This window comes from Phoca vitulina, unplaced genomic scaffold, assembly GCF_004348235.1.
Source record: "Phoca vitulina isolate PV1807 unplaced genomic scaffold, GSC_HSeal_1.0 scaffold9, whole genome shotgun sequence".
Lineage (NCBI taxonomy): Eukaryota > Metazoa > Chordata > Mammalia > Carnivora > Phocidae > Phoca > Phoca vitulina.
Window position 1 is genome coordinate 48,751,603 of NW_022589712.1, and position 15,702 is coordinate 48,767,304.

General features: G+C 39.8%; 1 protein-coding gene across 1 annotated transcript in view; it reads left to right on the forward strand.

Annotated features, from left to right (window-relative positions):
- Positions 1–12,085, forward strand: part of LOC116634720 (laminin subunit alpha-4) — a 154,135-nt gene extending 142,050 nt beyond the window's left edge. Inside the window, exons 28-35 of the mRNA XM_032408263.1 lie at positions 299–486; positions 1,691–1,880; positions 2,656–2,811; positions 4,095–4,254; positions 5,904–6,034; positions 7,120–7,213; positions 7,672–7,791; positions 11,622–12,085. Coding sequence (XP_032264154.1) covers positions 299–486; positions 1,691–1,880; positions 2,656–2,811; positions 4,095–4,254; positions 5,904–6,034; positions 7,120–7,213; positions 7,672–7,791; positions 11,622–11,767 — 1,185 coding nt within the window. The 3' untranslated portion in view covers positions 11,768–12,085. The remainder of the gene's footprint in view (positions 1–298; positions 487–1,690; positions 1,881–2,655; positions 2,812–4,094; positions 4,255–5,903; positions 6,035–7,119; positions 7,214–7,671; positions 7,792–11,621) is intronic.
- The last annotated feature ends 3,617 nt before the right edge of the window (positions 12,086–15,702 follow it).

Below are 15,702 nucleotides of genomic sequence, written 5' to 3' on the forward strand. Positions count from 1 at the left end.
ATCCCTGTGGCTTCAGGTTAGCTCTGCTCTACTATCACAGACTAGAATTTTGGATTTGTTAACATACGGTGTTTTCATTTGTTTGTTTGTTTGTTTTTTTAATACTACAGCTCCTGCTGTCATCTGCTTAAGGAAAGAGAGGGGCCTAATATTTCATGAATGGAAAATGCACAAATAATATACGCTTTCAGTATTATTTTATTTTTATTTTTATTAATGATAAAGAAATCACAAAGGAACGCTTGCTACTAGTATATCAGTTTTATCCCTTAATATGATTTATTTCCTATTCTTACAGGGAGAGAAAAGTAAAGATGCACCTTCGGGGGATCCTGCCAGCCTAAAGTTCCCAGAGAGGAATGTTCCAAGGGATTCTTACTGCCACCTTTCCAACAGTCCTAGAGCAATAGAGCACGCCTATCAGTATGGAGGGACAGCCAACAGCCGCCAAGAGTTTGAACACTTAAAAGGAGATTTTGGTGAAAAGTAAAGTAACACACTATCCTTCCAGAAACTTTAGGCCATGGCTGGACTTAATTTGCCACATGCCATCTTTTTCCTGTGATCTTTCCTTTCTGTGCCGCTTAATCATATTATTTTATCACCAAAATAAATGTTAAATAGTATACGATTCTTACTTTCCAATATATTACATTCTCTGTGACTTTCTTCCCCAAAAGTAAGATGCATAAAACAGCAGTCTCCTAGGAGTTTGCTGTATTTTTATCAAAAAGGAAAGGCAATCAAAGAAAGGAACATGGGGCACATTTCAAATGAGTCATCATCTAACCTTGATATTACCTTCCTTCCCCCCATATAAATTGCTTTCGAATTGAAAATGGGGGTGCCTCTGAACCGCTGGAAGGTTAGTAAGGACACTAAAAACACAAAAACCACTTGTATCTCAGCTAGCCCTCAAGCTATCCGTAAAACCCAGCACCTCTTCCCAGTATTCTGCAAATCTCCAGGTTACTTAGCACTTTGAAGATTTCTTTTTCTAGTGTTAGCACCCAAATATTCTTATATAGGTCTTATATCTCTTTCAAACATCCGTGGAGTCAGTAAGTGACCTCTAATGCTTTCTAATTTGCTATTTGCCAACAGGCAGTATCAGTATTTTGTATTCACTGGGAAGAATTTAGAGTTAAATCAAACTAGAAATTAGCCTAATAAATGTATCTTATCTATATGGCCTGGAGCTAAATGCCTAGAAGGTGTTGTTTAATTCCTACACATTCTGATGGCTATTTTTGCCCTGTGATATCTACTGATTAATTTTTCCTGGGAAAGACAAATTGAACCTGTATTTTAGATAGCACACAAATCATATTGTTTCTATGCAAACTTCTATATGCACATTAATTACGGACTAGTATTTTGTCCACATGAACAAACTCAGTGCAACCATATTTTCAAAGCAAGACACGTTATGATCCTTAAGTGAAACAATGCTTCCTTAAATGTGGAATGTAGCCCTGCTCTATAAAGAAGTAGGGAAAGATTTACATTTTTGGGTTAGTCATGCTTTCCCAATATTCATGAATAATACTAAGGTATAATGAGAAGTAATGCTGCTTGGGATTCGATAGAATGGCTACTCATTCTTCCTTACACTATGTTGCTGTGGGAAACTAGAGATAGCCCTCAGTCTCATTTTACGGATAGTAAGCTTTTTCTTTTCCTTTACCAGATCTCAGTTCTCCATTCGTCTGAAAACTCGTTCCTCCCATGGGATGATTTTCTATGTCTCAGATCAAGAAGAGAATGACTTCATGACTCTATTCTTAGCCCACGGCCGCTTGGTTTTCATGTTTAATGTTGGCCACAAGAAACTGAAGATTAGAAGCCAAGAGAAATACAATGATGGATTGTGGCATGATGTGAGTTGAAGGCAGAGAAGAGTATTACCAGCAAATAGTCACAATTGTCAAATGGACTGACATTAGTGCCCACTATTGGTCTCTCTAGAAACACCCATTTTAAAATTCTGTTGCCATATGCTCAGAGTTCAATTTTGAGAAAATTTTTTTAATTCCTTATAAAAATCTTGAAGCATATTATTTAAAAAGAGATACAGGCTGCATGTAATTTTTTTTAGTGTAATTATTTTCACCAAAGGGCCAATGGCAAACATAACCTGAAGTTTAATTTCTAACAATTTTTCACTTGTTTTCCCACTGCCTGTGAGTTTCTAAATTTCAACAACAATTGCTGGGTGTCTTTTATAGACTAAGCCATGGAAGATACAAAGTGAAGAAAAAATCTGTTAGGAAGCTAGGATACCACAGGGAGAATATCTAAATATTGAAGCAAATCAGTGTTACATAATGGAAAGAGTAAGAAACATAAGATTCATTAATCACCATAAATTTAGGAAAGGGAGAAACCAAGTGCGCTGGCCAGCTGCCAAGAACTTCATTGAGAACTCTACTAAATACATGTAAGCTGTATCCAGAAATTAAGCCTGTAGCTTTAAATCAAGCTTTAAAGGAAAAAACAATCTCTTGACCTTCAGAGAAAGGATCAGTTTTTTTAAAGAACTTCTGCAGATTTTCCACAGTACTGCAATAGCAAAGTTTGGAGAAGAGGCACCTGAGCCTTCCCCCGAATCTTGGGATGCACTTGACATGGGCTGTTGTCCTTCTCTCCATCCAGGTGATATTTATTCGGGAAAAGAGCAGTGGCCGACTGATCATTGATGGCCTTCGAGTCCTAGAAGAGAGTCTTCCTCCTAGTGGAGCTGCCTGGAACATCAAGGGTCCTATTTATTTGGGAGGTGTGGCTCCTGGAAGGGCCGTGAAAAATGTCCAGGTAAGCCAGGCATGACCAGGTCGAGCCACTGGCTTTTAGAGCCAGAAGACTATTTAATCCAGGACCTCGCTATACCATCAGCAAACTGGCAAGAATAGAACTGTAGTTTCGCTGGATATAGGCTATCAAAGTGAGTATTGCCCCAGGGGATGTCTGTCTGCCCTCTGGCGTTACAAAGTCAGAAGGGATGGTTGGATTCTAAGGTAGAGATGAGATGAAACAGTTTCAGAGGTCTAAACTGTCATGAGAAGTTATGTCTCAAGGAGATGCTTATTTGTTCAGCAAGTGCACATGATTTTAGTGTAAAAAATACAAAAAAAAATAGAAGAAAGAATGTCATTCCATTATATATCATTGAGTGACAAAAAACTCTGGGGCCATTCTGTAGACTATGATTTCATTTTTGTTTCCTACATACACACACACACACACACACACACACACACGATTTGTAAATGTGCAAGGAAGTGTGGTTACCCCTGGGGGGAGGGGAGAAGCGGGGGTTATAGTAAAAAGCATGTTATTTTTGTACTTTAAAAGTTAATAATATTGCACCTTTACAAAAATATTTAGCAATAAAGGGAATGCATCAAAGGACTAAATCTTTCTTAACATAAATATAGATTTGACTTCAGCACGAAAGAACTGATGCATTTCTAAGATTCCCTAATATATGTGGATAAAGCCAAAAAAGGGGGGAGTGCATGTTATAATGAGATTTTAGGCAAGTAGCCCCAATTTCATGACAACTCCTTTAAAAGAAAGGTTTCCAAAGCAGTGTGAAATCAGTTGTCTGAAGAGGCCCGAGTTTCACATCCTGAGGTATGATAAATGTTCGACCACAAGATCAGTTAATGGAGCCAGAAATGCAAGCTTTCTGCTGTTTATTTAACCATGGTAGATTTAACGGTTAAGAACTTCGCTAGCCCTCATCATCATTAGGTGATTTGGGGGCCTGCTGTCATTCTTGAAGGAAAACAAACAAGGATAGTTCTAATATTTAATTTCAAAACCATAGCTGCAACTTATTTGTCATAGTGTATGTAAAAATGTTCATAGCTAATTACTGCAGGCTGACATTATCAAATACAAAATCCCAGCTTCAAAGAACTCATTAAAGCAGCAACTACCTGGAAAACAACTGACCCTTCAGGCAGCTAGATAAATAAGACAGGGGACTGCGTCCTTTCTCTCAGGACTCGAATCCCTTCGTTTTGTTTCCCTTTGGTGCGCACCCATGCATGTTGAGAAAATGGATTTTAAGAAATGTCTTCTTCCCTCAGATCAACTCGGTCTACAGTTTCAGTGGCTGTCTCGGCAATCTTCAGCTCAACGGGGCATCCATCACCACTGCTTCTCAGACATTCAGCGTGACCCCTTGTTTTGAAGGTCCGATGGAAACAGGGACCTACTTTTCAACAGAAGGAGGATACGTGGTTCTAGGTAACAGTGACTTCTGCACAAAACATGAATCATGAAATAAATACTTCTTTCCTGGGGGTGGCTGACAGGGAAATTGGGCTGAGAGTTAAAACGTCAGAATGCCAAACTCACTCAGCCCTAGAAAATGGCTTCTTTCCGGGGGATCCCCTTTGTCCCCTCCTGCCACGCCCAACCAGGCAGGCGTGCCCATCCCTGTTTGCTTTCCCTGACCAGAGCTTCTCCACAGCTGCCACCCCTCTGGTGTAGATGTAGCCCATCTTGGCCCTTTTAGGATTTCCGGTGCTGCTCTGTGGTCTAATCTGTGTTGGCTCTGAGCCACCCTGCTCTCGTCTTTCTCTGCTCCCTCTTAGAGTGATCCGTTGTCCCTCCCAAAGCAAGTTCCCCTCCCTCCCTTTGCTCTGCTGCCCCATCCTTCAGAAATTGTATTTCTGGACTAGTATTCTCCTTAACTATTACTCTCTCATTCATTCAACCAAGTTTTTATTGTATGCGTCTGGCATGTCAGTCCCTATGCCAAGTAATGGAACATAATAGTTCTAAAAATAAATACACAAAGTCCTAACAGACTATACACAATCACCACCCAAGCCATTCCAACAAATACTCTATAGAGCAAACATTAGGTATGAGGAAGGCATCGGGATTGGAACCCTCAACATCCCCTGAATAAAGACATGACAATGCAGTCAAGTGTAGCTTCCCACGCCGCCCCCGTGTCCAATAGAATACCGGAGGTCGTCTTTCCTCTCTTTGTCTAGCTCATGATTTTACTTTCCTTTCTCCTCCTTTATCCACAATAAAGCACCTACGCTCCTATCTCTCAGCCTCTCACTGGATTTCAGTGATAAGAACTCAAAGCCTCGGACAGCTTGAAATGCATAGCAACCTGCACAATTTATGTTCTCCATAAACATTAACTAATAGCAGGAAAAATTAAAAAGTGATTGATAAGGAGACATGTCAAGTGAATATTATTAGGATGCCCAGGTTTGCATGGCGGCTCCTGGAGTGAGCACGGCCCTTCTCAGTAAGAACTCATTTTCTGGCATCATGGCAAGAGCCCCTGAAATGCTCCGCGGCGCTGGCACCAGTGATCTTTATTAAGACTTACTTTAAGATACAGATCGGATCAAGTCAGCTCCCTTGCTCAGTGACGGCAAAACAAAGTCTGCCTCCCATACTTGAGTAGGCGCACCCTTCCCCTGTGGCCTTCCTCACTCGCCGGCCTCGCTTTGCCCTGGTCCAGCCGCACTGGCCTCCACAGTGCTCTCCCAGTGTCCCGGCCTCCGCACTCGTGTTCACACTTCTTCCTCTGCCCAGGTTGCTCTTTTCTCCTCCTCGCTTGTGAAATAGTAAACGGTCCTTCTGGTTGTAATCGGTTTCTCCTCCCCTGAGAAAAGAGGCCATGGCACCTTTTCGGCGTGCTGTCCCCACCGCACGGCCCACCGCTGGAGTGGCGTGCTAGTTATCTCAGACCCTCACGGAGCTTTCCACCGTGTGTCTGACGTGGAAAATGCCACTTGCGGCTTGTCTATTAAAAAAGGTGTCACACTTTCAAAAAACGAGTATAAAAATGTATAATTACGAAATCACACCACGGTTACAAAATTTAGGCTGCTGCTCTTAAGAGCTAATATTTCTCTCCACAGATGAGTCTTTCAATATTGGACTGAAGTTTGAGATTGCATTTGAAGTCCGTCCCAGAAGCAGTTCCGGAACCCTTGTTCATGGCCACAGTGTCAATGGAGAGTACCTAAATGTTCACATGAAGAAGGGGCAGGTAGTGGGTCAAAAACTGTTTAACAGTCTGTCTTCTCTGCCCTTGAATGCTAGGTCGGAAGCATTTTTATTTCACAGAGTTATTCCATCAGTCTTTCCTAACTGGGGGGGGAAAAAATAATGGGGAAGCTACACATGAAATTTAAATGCAGGCAGTACTTAGATTCAGATTCCTATGTTGAGAATTGATTCGATTAGAGCAAAGAGCCATGAAAATGTGGTAAAGCTAAAAAAAAAAATCAACAATAACAACGGAATTAAAAGGTTTTAATGAAAGAATTGGAAGAAAACATTTTTAAACGAGTGAGAGCAGCAAACACATCCAGCTATCAAAATGAACAAACACTAAAGCATCTATCTTTCTATCTATAATATATTTGCATACCAGGTGTATATATATACATATCTGCATATACACATATATATTATTTTCAATTGCTAGAAATAAAAAGATTGTTATAATTAAGCACTACTTTCATCCTGAAAAAGTATGACCAAAGAATATTCATGGAAGTGTTCGACTAAATATTATGGAGAAAGCAGCATATTTTCATTACTGCCCCTAACTTAATAGAACTGATTTTTATTTGAGTTCTGGTACTATTAAACCATATAATGATAAAATCCTTATATCGTGCTCACTGTGTGTCAAGTACTATTCTAAATACAGACGGACTCCGTTAGCCCTCCAGTGGCTCTGTGAGGTAGGTTTCACAAGTGCGAAAACAGGCAGGGTGAGGTGATGGGGGCACTGGGATATGAACCCAGGCAGTCTGGCTCCACAGTCCACGCCCCCCACCAATACCTTAACCTGCTTTGGAGAACACATTCAATCCGTAAAAATTAAAGGCATTCATTTTATTCTCTTGTTGTTCCTCTCCCCCAGCTTCTCTCCTGTTACTAGTCTGTCCTCTCGCCTAGGAACAGTTTACTGTCTATAGCCTACCGAAGAGTGACCCCTTGCGTTCACATTGCAAAGCTAATTGTTTGCAGATAAAGCATTGCTTCTCTGCGGTGAATTTAAGAAATCTAGTTTTATCTCTATGAGGAAAAATGAAACTATATAACGTATCCTGTCTTTTTCAGGTCCTAGTGAAAGTCAACAATGGCATCAGAGACTTTTCCACCTCAGTAACGCCCAAGCAGAGTCTCTGTGATGGCAGATGGCACAGAATTACAGGTGAGAAAAACGAGTGTCTTGGGCTTCTTTCATAAAGTGAACCTACATCCCCACGTGTGGAATGATGGCTTGGAAGAGCTCAGACTCTAACTTACATGATAAAATAGGGATGGGTGACAGTCTAAAAGTGGCCAAGAAAAGAGAATCAAATATTACTGTATATATCGAATCCATATGTGATTTGAAAATTTGAATACTGCCAAAATAGTCTTCGGGAGTTTTTTAAAATAATGCATAATTTATGAAGAAGAAAACAGAGTATCCTAAATATTCTCCCTTTCAAAGGAAAGTGTTACAGGGATTGCTTGGTTAGACACTCACATTTTCAATGATATAGAAGAAAGTCTGAGCTTTATTCTGGAATAAATAAAAGCCATCACTGTTATAAATTAGTCTCTTTCATGTGAAAATTAATCACTCCAGTGCCATTTATGACCAGTCTTTTCCTGGTATTTCAGTTATTAGAGATTCCAATGTGGTTCAGCTGGATGTGGACTCTGAAGTGAACCATGTGGTTGGACCCCTGAATCCAAAACCAGTTGATCACAGGGAGCCTGTATTCATTGGAGGTGTTCCAGGTAAGAGTTCTTTAAAAGGGACATGTTTCCAAATCCAAAAAACAATAAGTTCTTACAATTGTTATTATAGTATTAAGAATGGAGCCATGTGTTTTCATAATTCACCTAATAACTCAAAGGATTTTATATACAACGTCCTTTCATAGGAAAAAGTATACTGGTGATTATGACTCCTTATCCAAGGATTAAAACAAAGTAACACATAAGCACTACACTTCATCCTCCTGCCTGGTAGATACTACCCTCCCTTTGCCATATATGCTTATTTTTTTCTCTCTTCCCTTTATATATCCTCACATCCACGTAGTGAAACACACACACAATTTTTTTCTCTAACACAAAGAAAACTCATTTACTAATACTGCTCTAGGATCTGGGAATCTTGGAGGACTAAAAGTTTGCTGATAAATATTCCCCTTCCTTACTAAGAAAGAAGGGAATCCACAGTTCTCCCTGTCCAAGATTAGTCTGAATTGTGAAAACAGCTGCAGACCATAAGTTGTTTTGTTCCGAGGTAGTGACAGTCCCCAGGAGAGGTTCCCAGATGCCATTCTGCAAACATCATCAGTAACATTGCTGCTCTCATCTGCCAAGAATGGTATATAATCCAGGGTGGTGACAGAAGGACTTTTATGGACCCCCCACAATTGTTTTAACCCTCTGGAGCAGGAACCATGACCTGTGTTGAAAGTGTGTGTTGCACACATTTCACTAACTGGGAAAAACTGAATGTTAAAGCCAGAGAGAGATAAGAAGGAGAAAACCAAGCTTTTACATCTGGAATTTGGTGGTGATTTTAAGGAAAAACTTAGCATGGTTTTTCCTTGTGCCCTAACTAGATTATTTTAGACTGACCCATGTAAAGGCAAGTAATAATTCAATTAAGAGAGTCAGAAAAAAGAGAGAGAGAGAAAGCACAGATCAAATTGGGTACTCACAAAATAGTAGCAACTAAGCATTCCTCTGTTTGTAATGTGAATTTTTCAAATACTAGTATTGACAATAACAGTAACTCCCTGATGAAATATTTGAGACGTTCCTTTTCTTTACTTCCACTATCCACGCCCATCTCCATCCCCCAGTCCTCTCCTCCTGCTCCTGGCCTCAGTTCTGAAAGGGATTCTAGCAAAGGCCACCACGGAACATCCTGTGGGCAGTGTGGAAGATGCGTCACCTCAGTTCTTATATTTCTGTACATTGCTCTCTTCCTGGAAACCACAACATGATTTAAAATATTTCACAGGTTCCCAAGAGCTTCCAGGATCAAATTCAGCAAGGTCCTTGATCCTCTGGCCCCTCCTTCCCCTGCCTCTGGGGTCTCCCCACGCTGTCTGGGACTTGCAGTTCTCTCAATGTTCAATGATGCCCACCTTGCTCCAGGCCTTTAAATCACACACGGGGCCTCAATTTCTGGAAAAATGTTCTTGCTTTCCTCCCCTGGTACCTTTTTGAGGAACAGCTTCTCCCACTCTTCTCCCAGTTTAATTCCTTATTGACCTTGAGGACTCAGCCCAGACAGACCTCTGCTGACACACACATGCCCCTCTCTCTAGAATGTGCTATGTGTGCATAGCCCTTTTGTGACACTTACCAGAGGATTTCATGGAAGTTAAATAGTCCACTCCTTGCTGCCTGGTAACGTGACTTCTTTCAACAGAAAACAAACATTTATTGTCTGTTAAGTACTGTGCTAGGCTCCGAGAGGGACAAAACAAGCATGGCCCTCCTTCATGGAACTTACAGCATTTGTTCTTTACTTTGCAACAGAGCACTTACTCTATCATTCAAATATTTGTCTCTTTGATTTTTGTTTGTTTTCAGAGTCTGGTCCCAGCATTACACGCTGCCATCACCTCCCACTACAAGAGTTGTTAAGCGCCACAGACTGGGTGGGCAAGGTGTACCTGAAGCCGAGTTCAGCCTGCCTGAGACATATAATGAACAGCAAATTTTAGCTTATGAGCCAGCTCACAGGGACTAGTGGGCCAGGGGGAGCTTAACCACTGCACCATTACAGCTTTTAATTCCATCTAGGAGCCATGCCAGCGAGCCTAGAACAAAAGCAATTATAATTTAAGATGAATGTCATTAATTACATGATTTTGAGCTGTTCAACATTAACTCCACTAAAATCACATCAGAAACTGAGGCATGAAAAAGAATAACTGAAGGAAATTAGGTATAAATAAATTTATAATAGGCACTATAATAGGCACTGAATTCCCTTGGAATCTCAACCAGTTCTCTTATATCACACAGAACCCTGATACTATTTCTATCAATAAAAAGTTAATGCATTTAATGAACTATGTTCCCCAAAAGTCAATTTTACTGTATAATTTAAAAATCAAAATTAGAAATAAAAAAAATTGTTAAGGTAATGTAGTTCACACATACGCACAGATTTGATCATTCCTCTACGGAAAAGCTTGCATTATTCTGTATATAGTCAAGCTTTTGACCTGAGGAACGTTTGCTCTTAAAATCATGTTTTGATTTTATTAATCAGTTACTTAGGGTTCTGGGGCCACTTTACTGCCACTACCTACCATAAATTGTGTGGTGAATTATGAAGACCATAATTTCTATATGAAATTATTTCCTCTAGATGATGTTCCCCGTGAACCACAGGGTGGTAAGCTTGAACAGAATCAAAATCCATGTTCTAAAACTAGTTTCCAAAATGGGCAGGAGAAATAGATGTTTCTGCCCCTTATAGTCGTTCCTGTTCACTTATTTTTATTCAAATGATGAATTACACTGAGCAGCCTTGAAGAATATATATGGTCATACTGATCTAGAGACAAAGGGAAGTGATCTCTCAGCCCCTTCCAAATCTAAAACTTCATAATTATCATTCTAAATATGAAATGCGATTTCCATGATTTATTTTCAGTACAAAGCTTCCGCATAGTCTTAATCTACACTGCTTAGAAAACTTATTACAGCCACTTGATGATTTTTAATTTGCTGTTCTGTTTTATGTTCCTCCCTGAGTTAGTGATTTCTAACTGTTTTCCATCTTTTATCTGCTACTGCTCACATAGCTGTTTGTACATAATAATAAGCTTTGACTAAATGGATTTTAATTCCAGGATATTTCTAAGCTCTCTAAATTGCTTTAAATTATATTGCTTCTATCATCCAACACATTTAATTGTATCTGTACAATTAATAAGCAAAAGGCTTCTTCTAGATCTCTAATTAAGACAAGGGGAGAAAGTTCCCCTGGCATACGACATACAAAGCCTAGACTAGTTATCATTATCCTATTTATAGTTCTTAAACCCTGAGCTCAGAAAAATTAAAATTTAGCTTATGTGAATTCATTATTTTCTCATTATATTTTATGAGCTTGGCAAAAATGTGGAGGCCTAAGGGTGAAGGGTAATGATACAAATTAAACAGAAACATTAACCAAGTCTAAAAATAGTGTAGAAGCTAAAATTCCTTCCCCTTTTCTCAGTAAATCACACAAAATAAGTGAGACCCAGACAACTCTAAAAAGCATAAGCATAGGTAGATCCTGAAAATTCACTATTGAATTTTTATATGTAAGTGGGAAATTTCAGCCCTGGAAGATAGCTGAAATACACTCAGAACTTTGATCATGGAAAACATGGCAAAACTTTAAAATTACCACATGTTCACATTACTTCAAAGGCAGATAAAGTTCCTGAGAAAATGAGTAAATTATCACGAGATTCCATTTTTGACATGTAAATCATCTTGATGATGTGAGCAGTTGTTACGTGTATTTGTGCCAGAGTGACATTTGGGCTTGGAAGGGCTCACCTGCAATCTTTGTTTTCATTTCTCTCTTTTTCCAGAGTCTCTACTGACACCACGCTTGGCCCCCGGCAGACCCTTCACAGGCTGCATCCGTCACTTTGTGATTGACGGGCGCCCTGTGAGCTTCAGCAAAGCAGCCCTGGTCAGCGGCGCCGTGAGCATCAACTCTTGTCCCGCAGCCTGACACCCAGAGCAAAGCTGCCCCCGTACAAAGTTCTTTAGAGCACTGAAAGAAACGCAAAGCCAGCCAGGAGGAACAGCCACTTTTCCTCCCAGTGGGAGCCTTCATCTAGTTGAGCAGGACTTAAATGAATCGTCAGGGAATGGATTGTTATTATTTCTCATTTGGATTCTTACCTTGGATCCAAAATGTCTGCAGTGAACAACAATCAAAGGAGCGTCACACTTACTTGCATTGTATTATTTCCTGCTGGTGAAATTACTGTTCCTGTTTCTAACGAAATAGAAGGGATTCTAAATAAACACTGGCGCACATTTTTAAGTATGGCTAGATTCTCAGGTTAATCTTTCTTTGAGGGACGATACTTTGAATTGAATTACACCAAAATATCTGAGGTATACTTTTCTTTATCCTGAAAACATTTACTAATTTACATAAAATCTGGAATTAGATGGCAGGCTTGCTTTTAGTACTTTTGTTTGATCTATCAGTATAACAAGAATATTTTAGGTTTATAGCAGTTATAAGGTTTAATAAAGTAAATTTCTAACGAATTATTAGAAAAATGGAAGCATAATTTAATTTTCTCTAGAGAAGAAAAAACGAGTTAAACCACTTTTTTCCCTTATTTCTTTAAAAGAAAAATAAAACAGCATGAGGGGGAATCTCCTGCAAGATATTACTGTGTATTCTACAGGAATCAAAAAGGACATTACAGCAAAGAAAATAGGACATAATCATAAAATGCTATTTAAAAGTATAAAAGTCCTTTTATTAAAAGATTTTTCCCCACATACAACTAGTATTTTCTAATTTCATGATTTTCTTAAGTGTCTATATGCATAGTCTAGACAAAATAGGCTTGAATAGCTGGTGTGATTTTAAAATACAGAAACTGAAATAAAAGAATTATACATGAAAAGATAATCAACATTGAAGACAGAATGAGAGAAAATAGGCCCTCACAGCAATAGGAATAAAGGTATGTAAAAGGAATAACTTTTAGGGGCAAGGGAAGGGGGCATAAAATATTTTGAGGAATTACTAAGGGAATAAAATAATCTCTGACCTTGGGGAAAATATACATGTAAATTATTATATAAGATAGATAGATATACATATATATCTACATATATTCCCCTGCTACCCTCTAGTCTCAGATACATTAATAATAAAGTTGAAGATATCAATGAAAATAGCTAATATCAATTCATAGAGGAGTTACTGCATGCCAAACTCCATGATAAGCTAAAGCTGATTTGATCATTACATTAATCCTATGAGGTTGCATTCGCAGATGAGAAACCTGAGACTTAGAAAAGTTAGGAATATATTGTCGGCTGTCATTCAGCTAGGCCGAAGAACCAGGTTTCAAAATGAGAGGCAGCATGATTATCCCCTTGCTTCCTGCCTCCACAGAACTGTCTGCCAGCTATCAGCTGTTCTCTAAAGCTGGAGTCACAAACCCAAATGCCTATAGAGCCAGTGAGTTACCATAAAGGAGTAAAGCTGGTAGGGTCTGACTGACAAAATCAAGAGGGCCCTTGCCAGGCTTATCTAGAAAGCCAGCAGGCGCTCAAGTCAGCTAACTCTCACATGAAAGAACACAAGTCTTAAAGGACCAGAATTTCCAACAGAAGCTGGAAATGTGAAATTTGGGGGGTTCAGAATGGCCTGAGTTTCAGTTGGTAACTAATTAAATTAAAGCAATAGCAACCACAAAATACCAGGCTGACCAAACTAAACCTTCTAAGAGCCATATGTGACATCTAAACTAAAAACTCTGAATCCAAAAGTCTAGAGCCTTAACAAGTACAGATTGAAACAGTGCTCAAAACACACTGCACTGTCATAATATTCCATCAGACCCAAACAGGAAGAAGTGGTTCCGAAACACCCTACCATTTTCTTTTCCAAAAGATTTTTCAGAAGCATCCTAGAGGGCCACCTAGTTCCTCATTCTCAGCAATAGCACAAAGTAAACAAAACCAGCCCAGCTGCAGACCCTGGCTGGACCTACGCAGTAGTTCCAGCAGGCATGCACATGGACACACATATACAGACTGAAAACACAAAAATTCTTCTACCTTCTCCACAATTTACAAAGCCACTTTGCAGAGTTAGTATTTCACACTCTTATACTTGACAAATGAGAATCAACTGAAGCTACTGACCCATATACCTCCTGACCACCACAAGATGACCTGAAACTTTGAATTTGCCATTCTTAAGAGCCTGATTCAGCTCTTAGATGGGACTCCATCTTCTTCCAGCTTCTGTCTAGGGAGAAAAAAAAGGTCATATTTTTTTTTTCTTTTAGTTAAACATAGTATATCAGGATTTCATATAGAGAAATATGGGTTGGTGCTCATAGTAATTTTGACAAATTTTTGTTTTGTTCCCTGCCAGTTCAGAGCCCTTTCAAAATGAAGAGGCCTCCCATAGCCCCAGTTCGAGGGAGGAGCCCTATTTAGGCCTGTGTCCTGCCTCCTCCTGTCATGACTACAGCTGATTGGACAAGAGGACTGTACTATAGCTTCCCAGTGAAGCAATATCCCATTATCTGGTGGTGTGAAAAGATGAATTCAAAAATCAGATATTTTCTCTTGAAATTCTGAATTGGGAAACGTGAAAAGAATCAAGCACTTAGCAGTAGAAGTTGAAGCCAAAATAAAACTATCTGAAAGTATGGTTTTAAGTGTTTACCACACACATTTATAAACACACACTTTTAAAAAAAGGAAAGAAAAAGAACTTAGCATTTCCCATTCTGTAGATGTAGTATAATATATCTACCTGCCTGTTGTCTAACCACCTCAATTCTCAGCCTGGAGTTTGTAGGGAGGGAATGTATTTCAGAAGATACTCAGATCTATTTGTTCTCTGGGCCCCCACATCCTTGTATGCAACATGGTAGTATAGGGTGTCAAGTAGAGTCTTTTCTATTTCCTTAAATCTGTGACTACAGCCCATAACTGGGACCATAAAACAGTAAATACATCACATCTGAAGTGTGGAGTCAATCCCTTCTCCTTTAGGACTGACTCCGAGAAATCATTGTAGCATAACCAGCAATATAACACAAAAATCCCCCAATATGCCCCACACAAACACACACACACACACACACACACACACACACACACACAGTCTATATAAAGAGGCTAGAAGGGCAACAAAATGAGGCACCATCCAGAATGTAAACTCCATGAAATTGTCTATGTTATTCACTGATGTGTTGTAAGAGCAATGGAATAGCACTTGACACCTAGGTTTATGCTCAATACATATTTGTTGAGTGAATTTCAGGAAAGCAGGATTTCCATAAAAGTTACCCCTCACCTTACCTCCCAGTGCAATCACTTGTAAAGTGCCTAGGACTCTTGACGGGAAAAAAATCTGGTATTGACTCTCCACTTGGGATCCCCTGAGCCCCAGGGATCTCTGATTGCTGACGATGTAGGGAGTAGATGAGGGAAAAAATGGTACAGCCCACCAGAGAGACAAGAAGCACTCCCTCAGATCTTTGGTAACCTTTCAAGTCCTGAAAAGTAGGGGAGAAGGTTGGCTACATGGATAAGGCCACTCAGTTTTTAAACTTCACAACACCAGGGGACATCATCCCCAGAAGACACTGCTAGGGGGCAGAATGGCTCAGGTGACAGGTGGGGGGTGGGGTGGAAGGTAGGTGAGATTGAGGAATGAAAGCCTGTTATCATCTGCCAAAGCGTGGGACAGAAAAGCACACATAAGAGGAAGTTAGCATGATATGACCAGCCAGAAGCAGCAACTGAATCCCTCAAGGAGCTCCTGAAGTATAGTAATGGCGGCCGCTCAACACTGAGTGCCTCACCAAGCTAGCCAGACCATTTACAGTGAGCTAAATCGGCCACCTCAACAAAATATGTTTTAAAATGATAACCTCTAAAGATGAATGA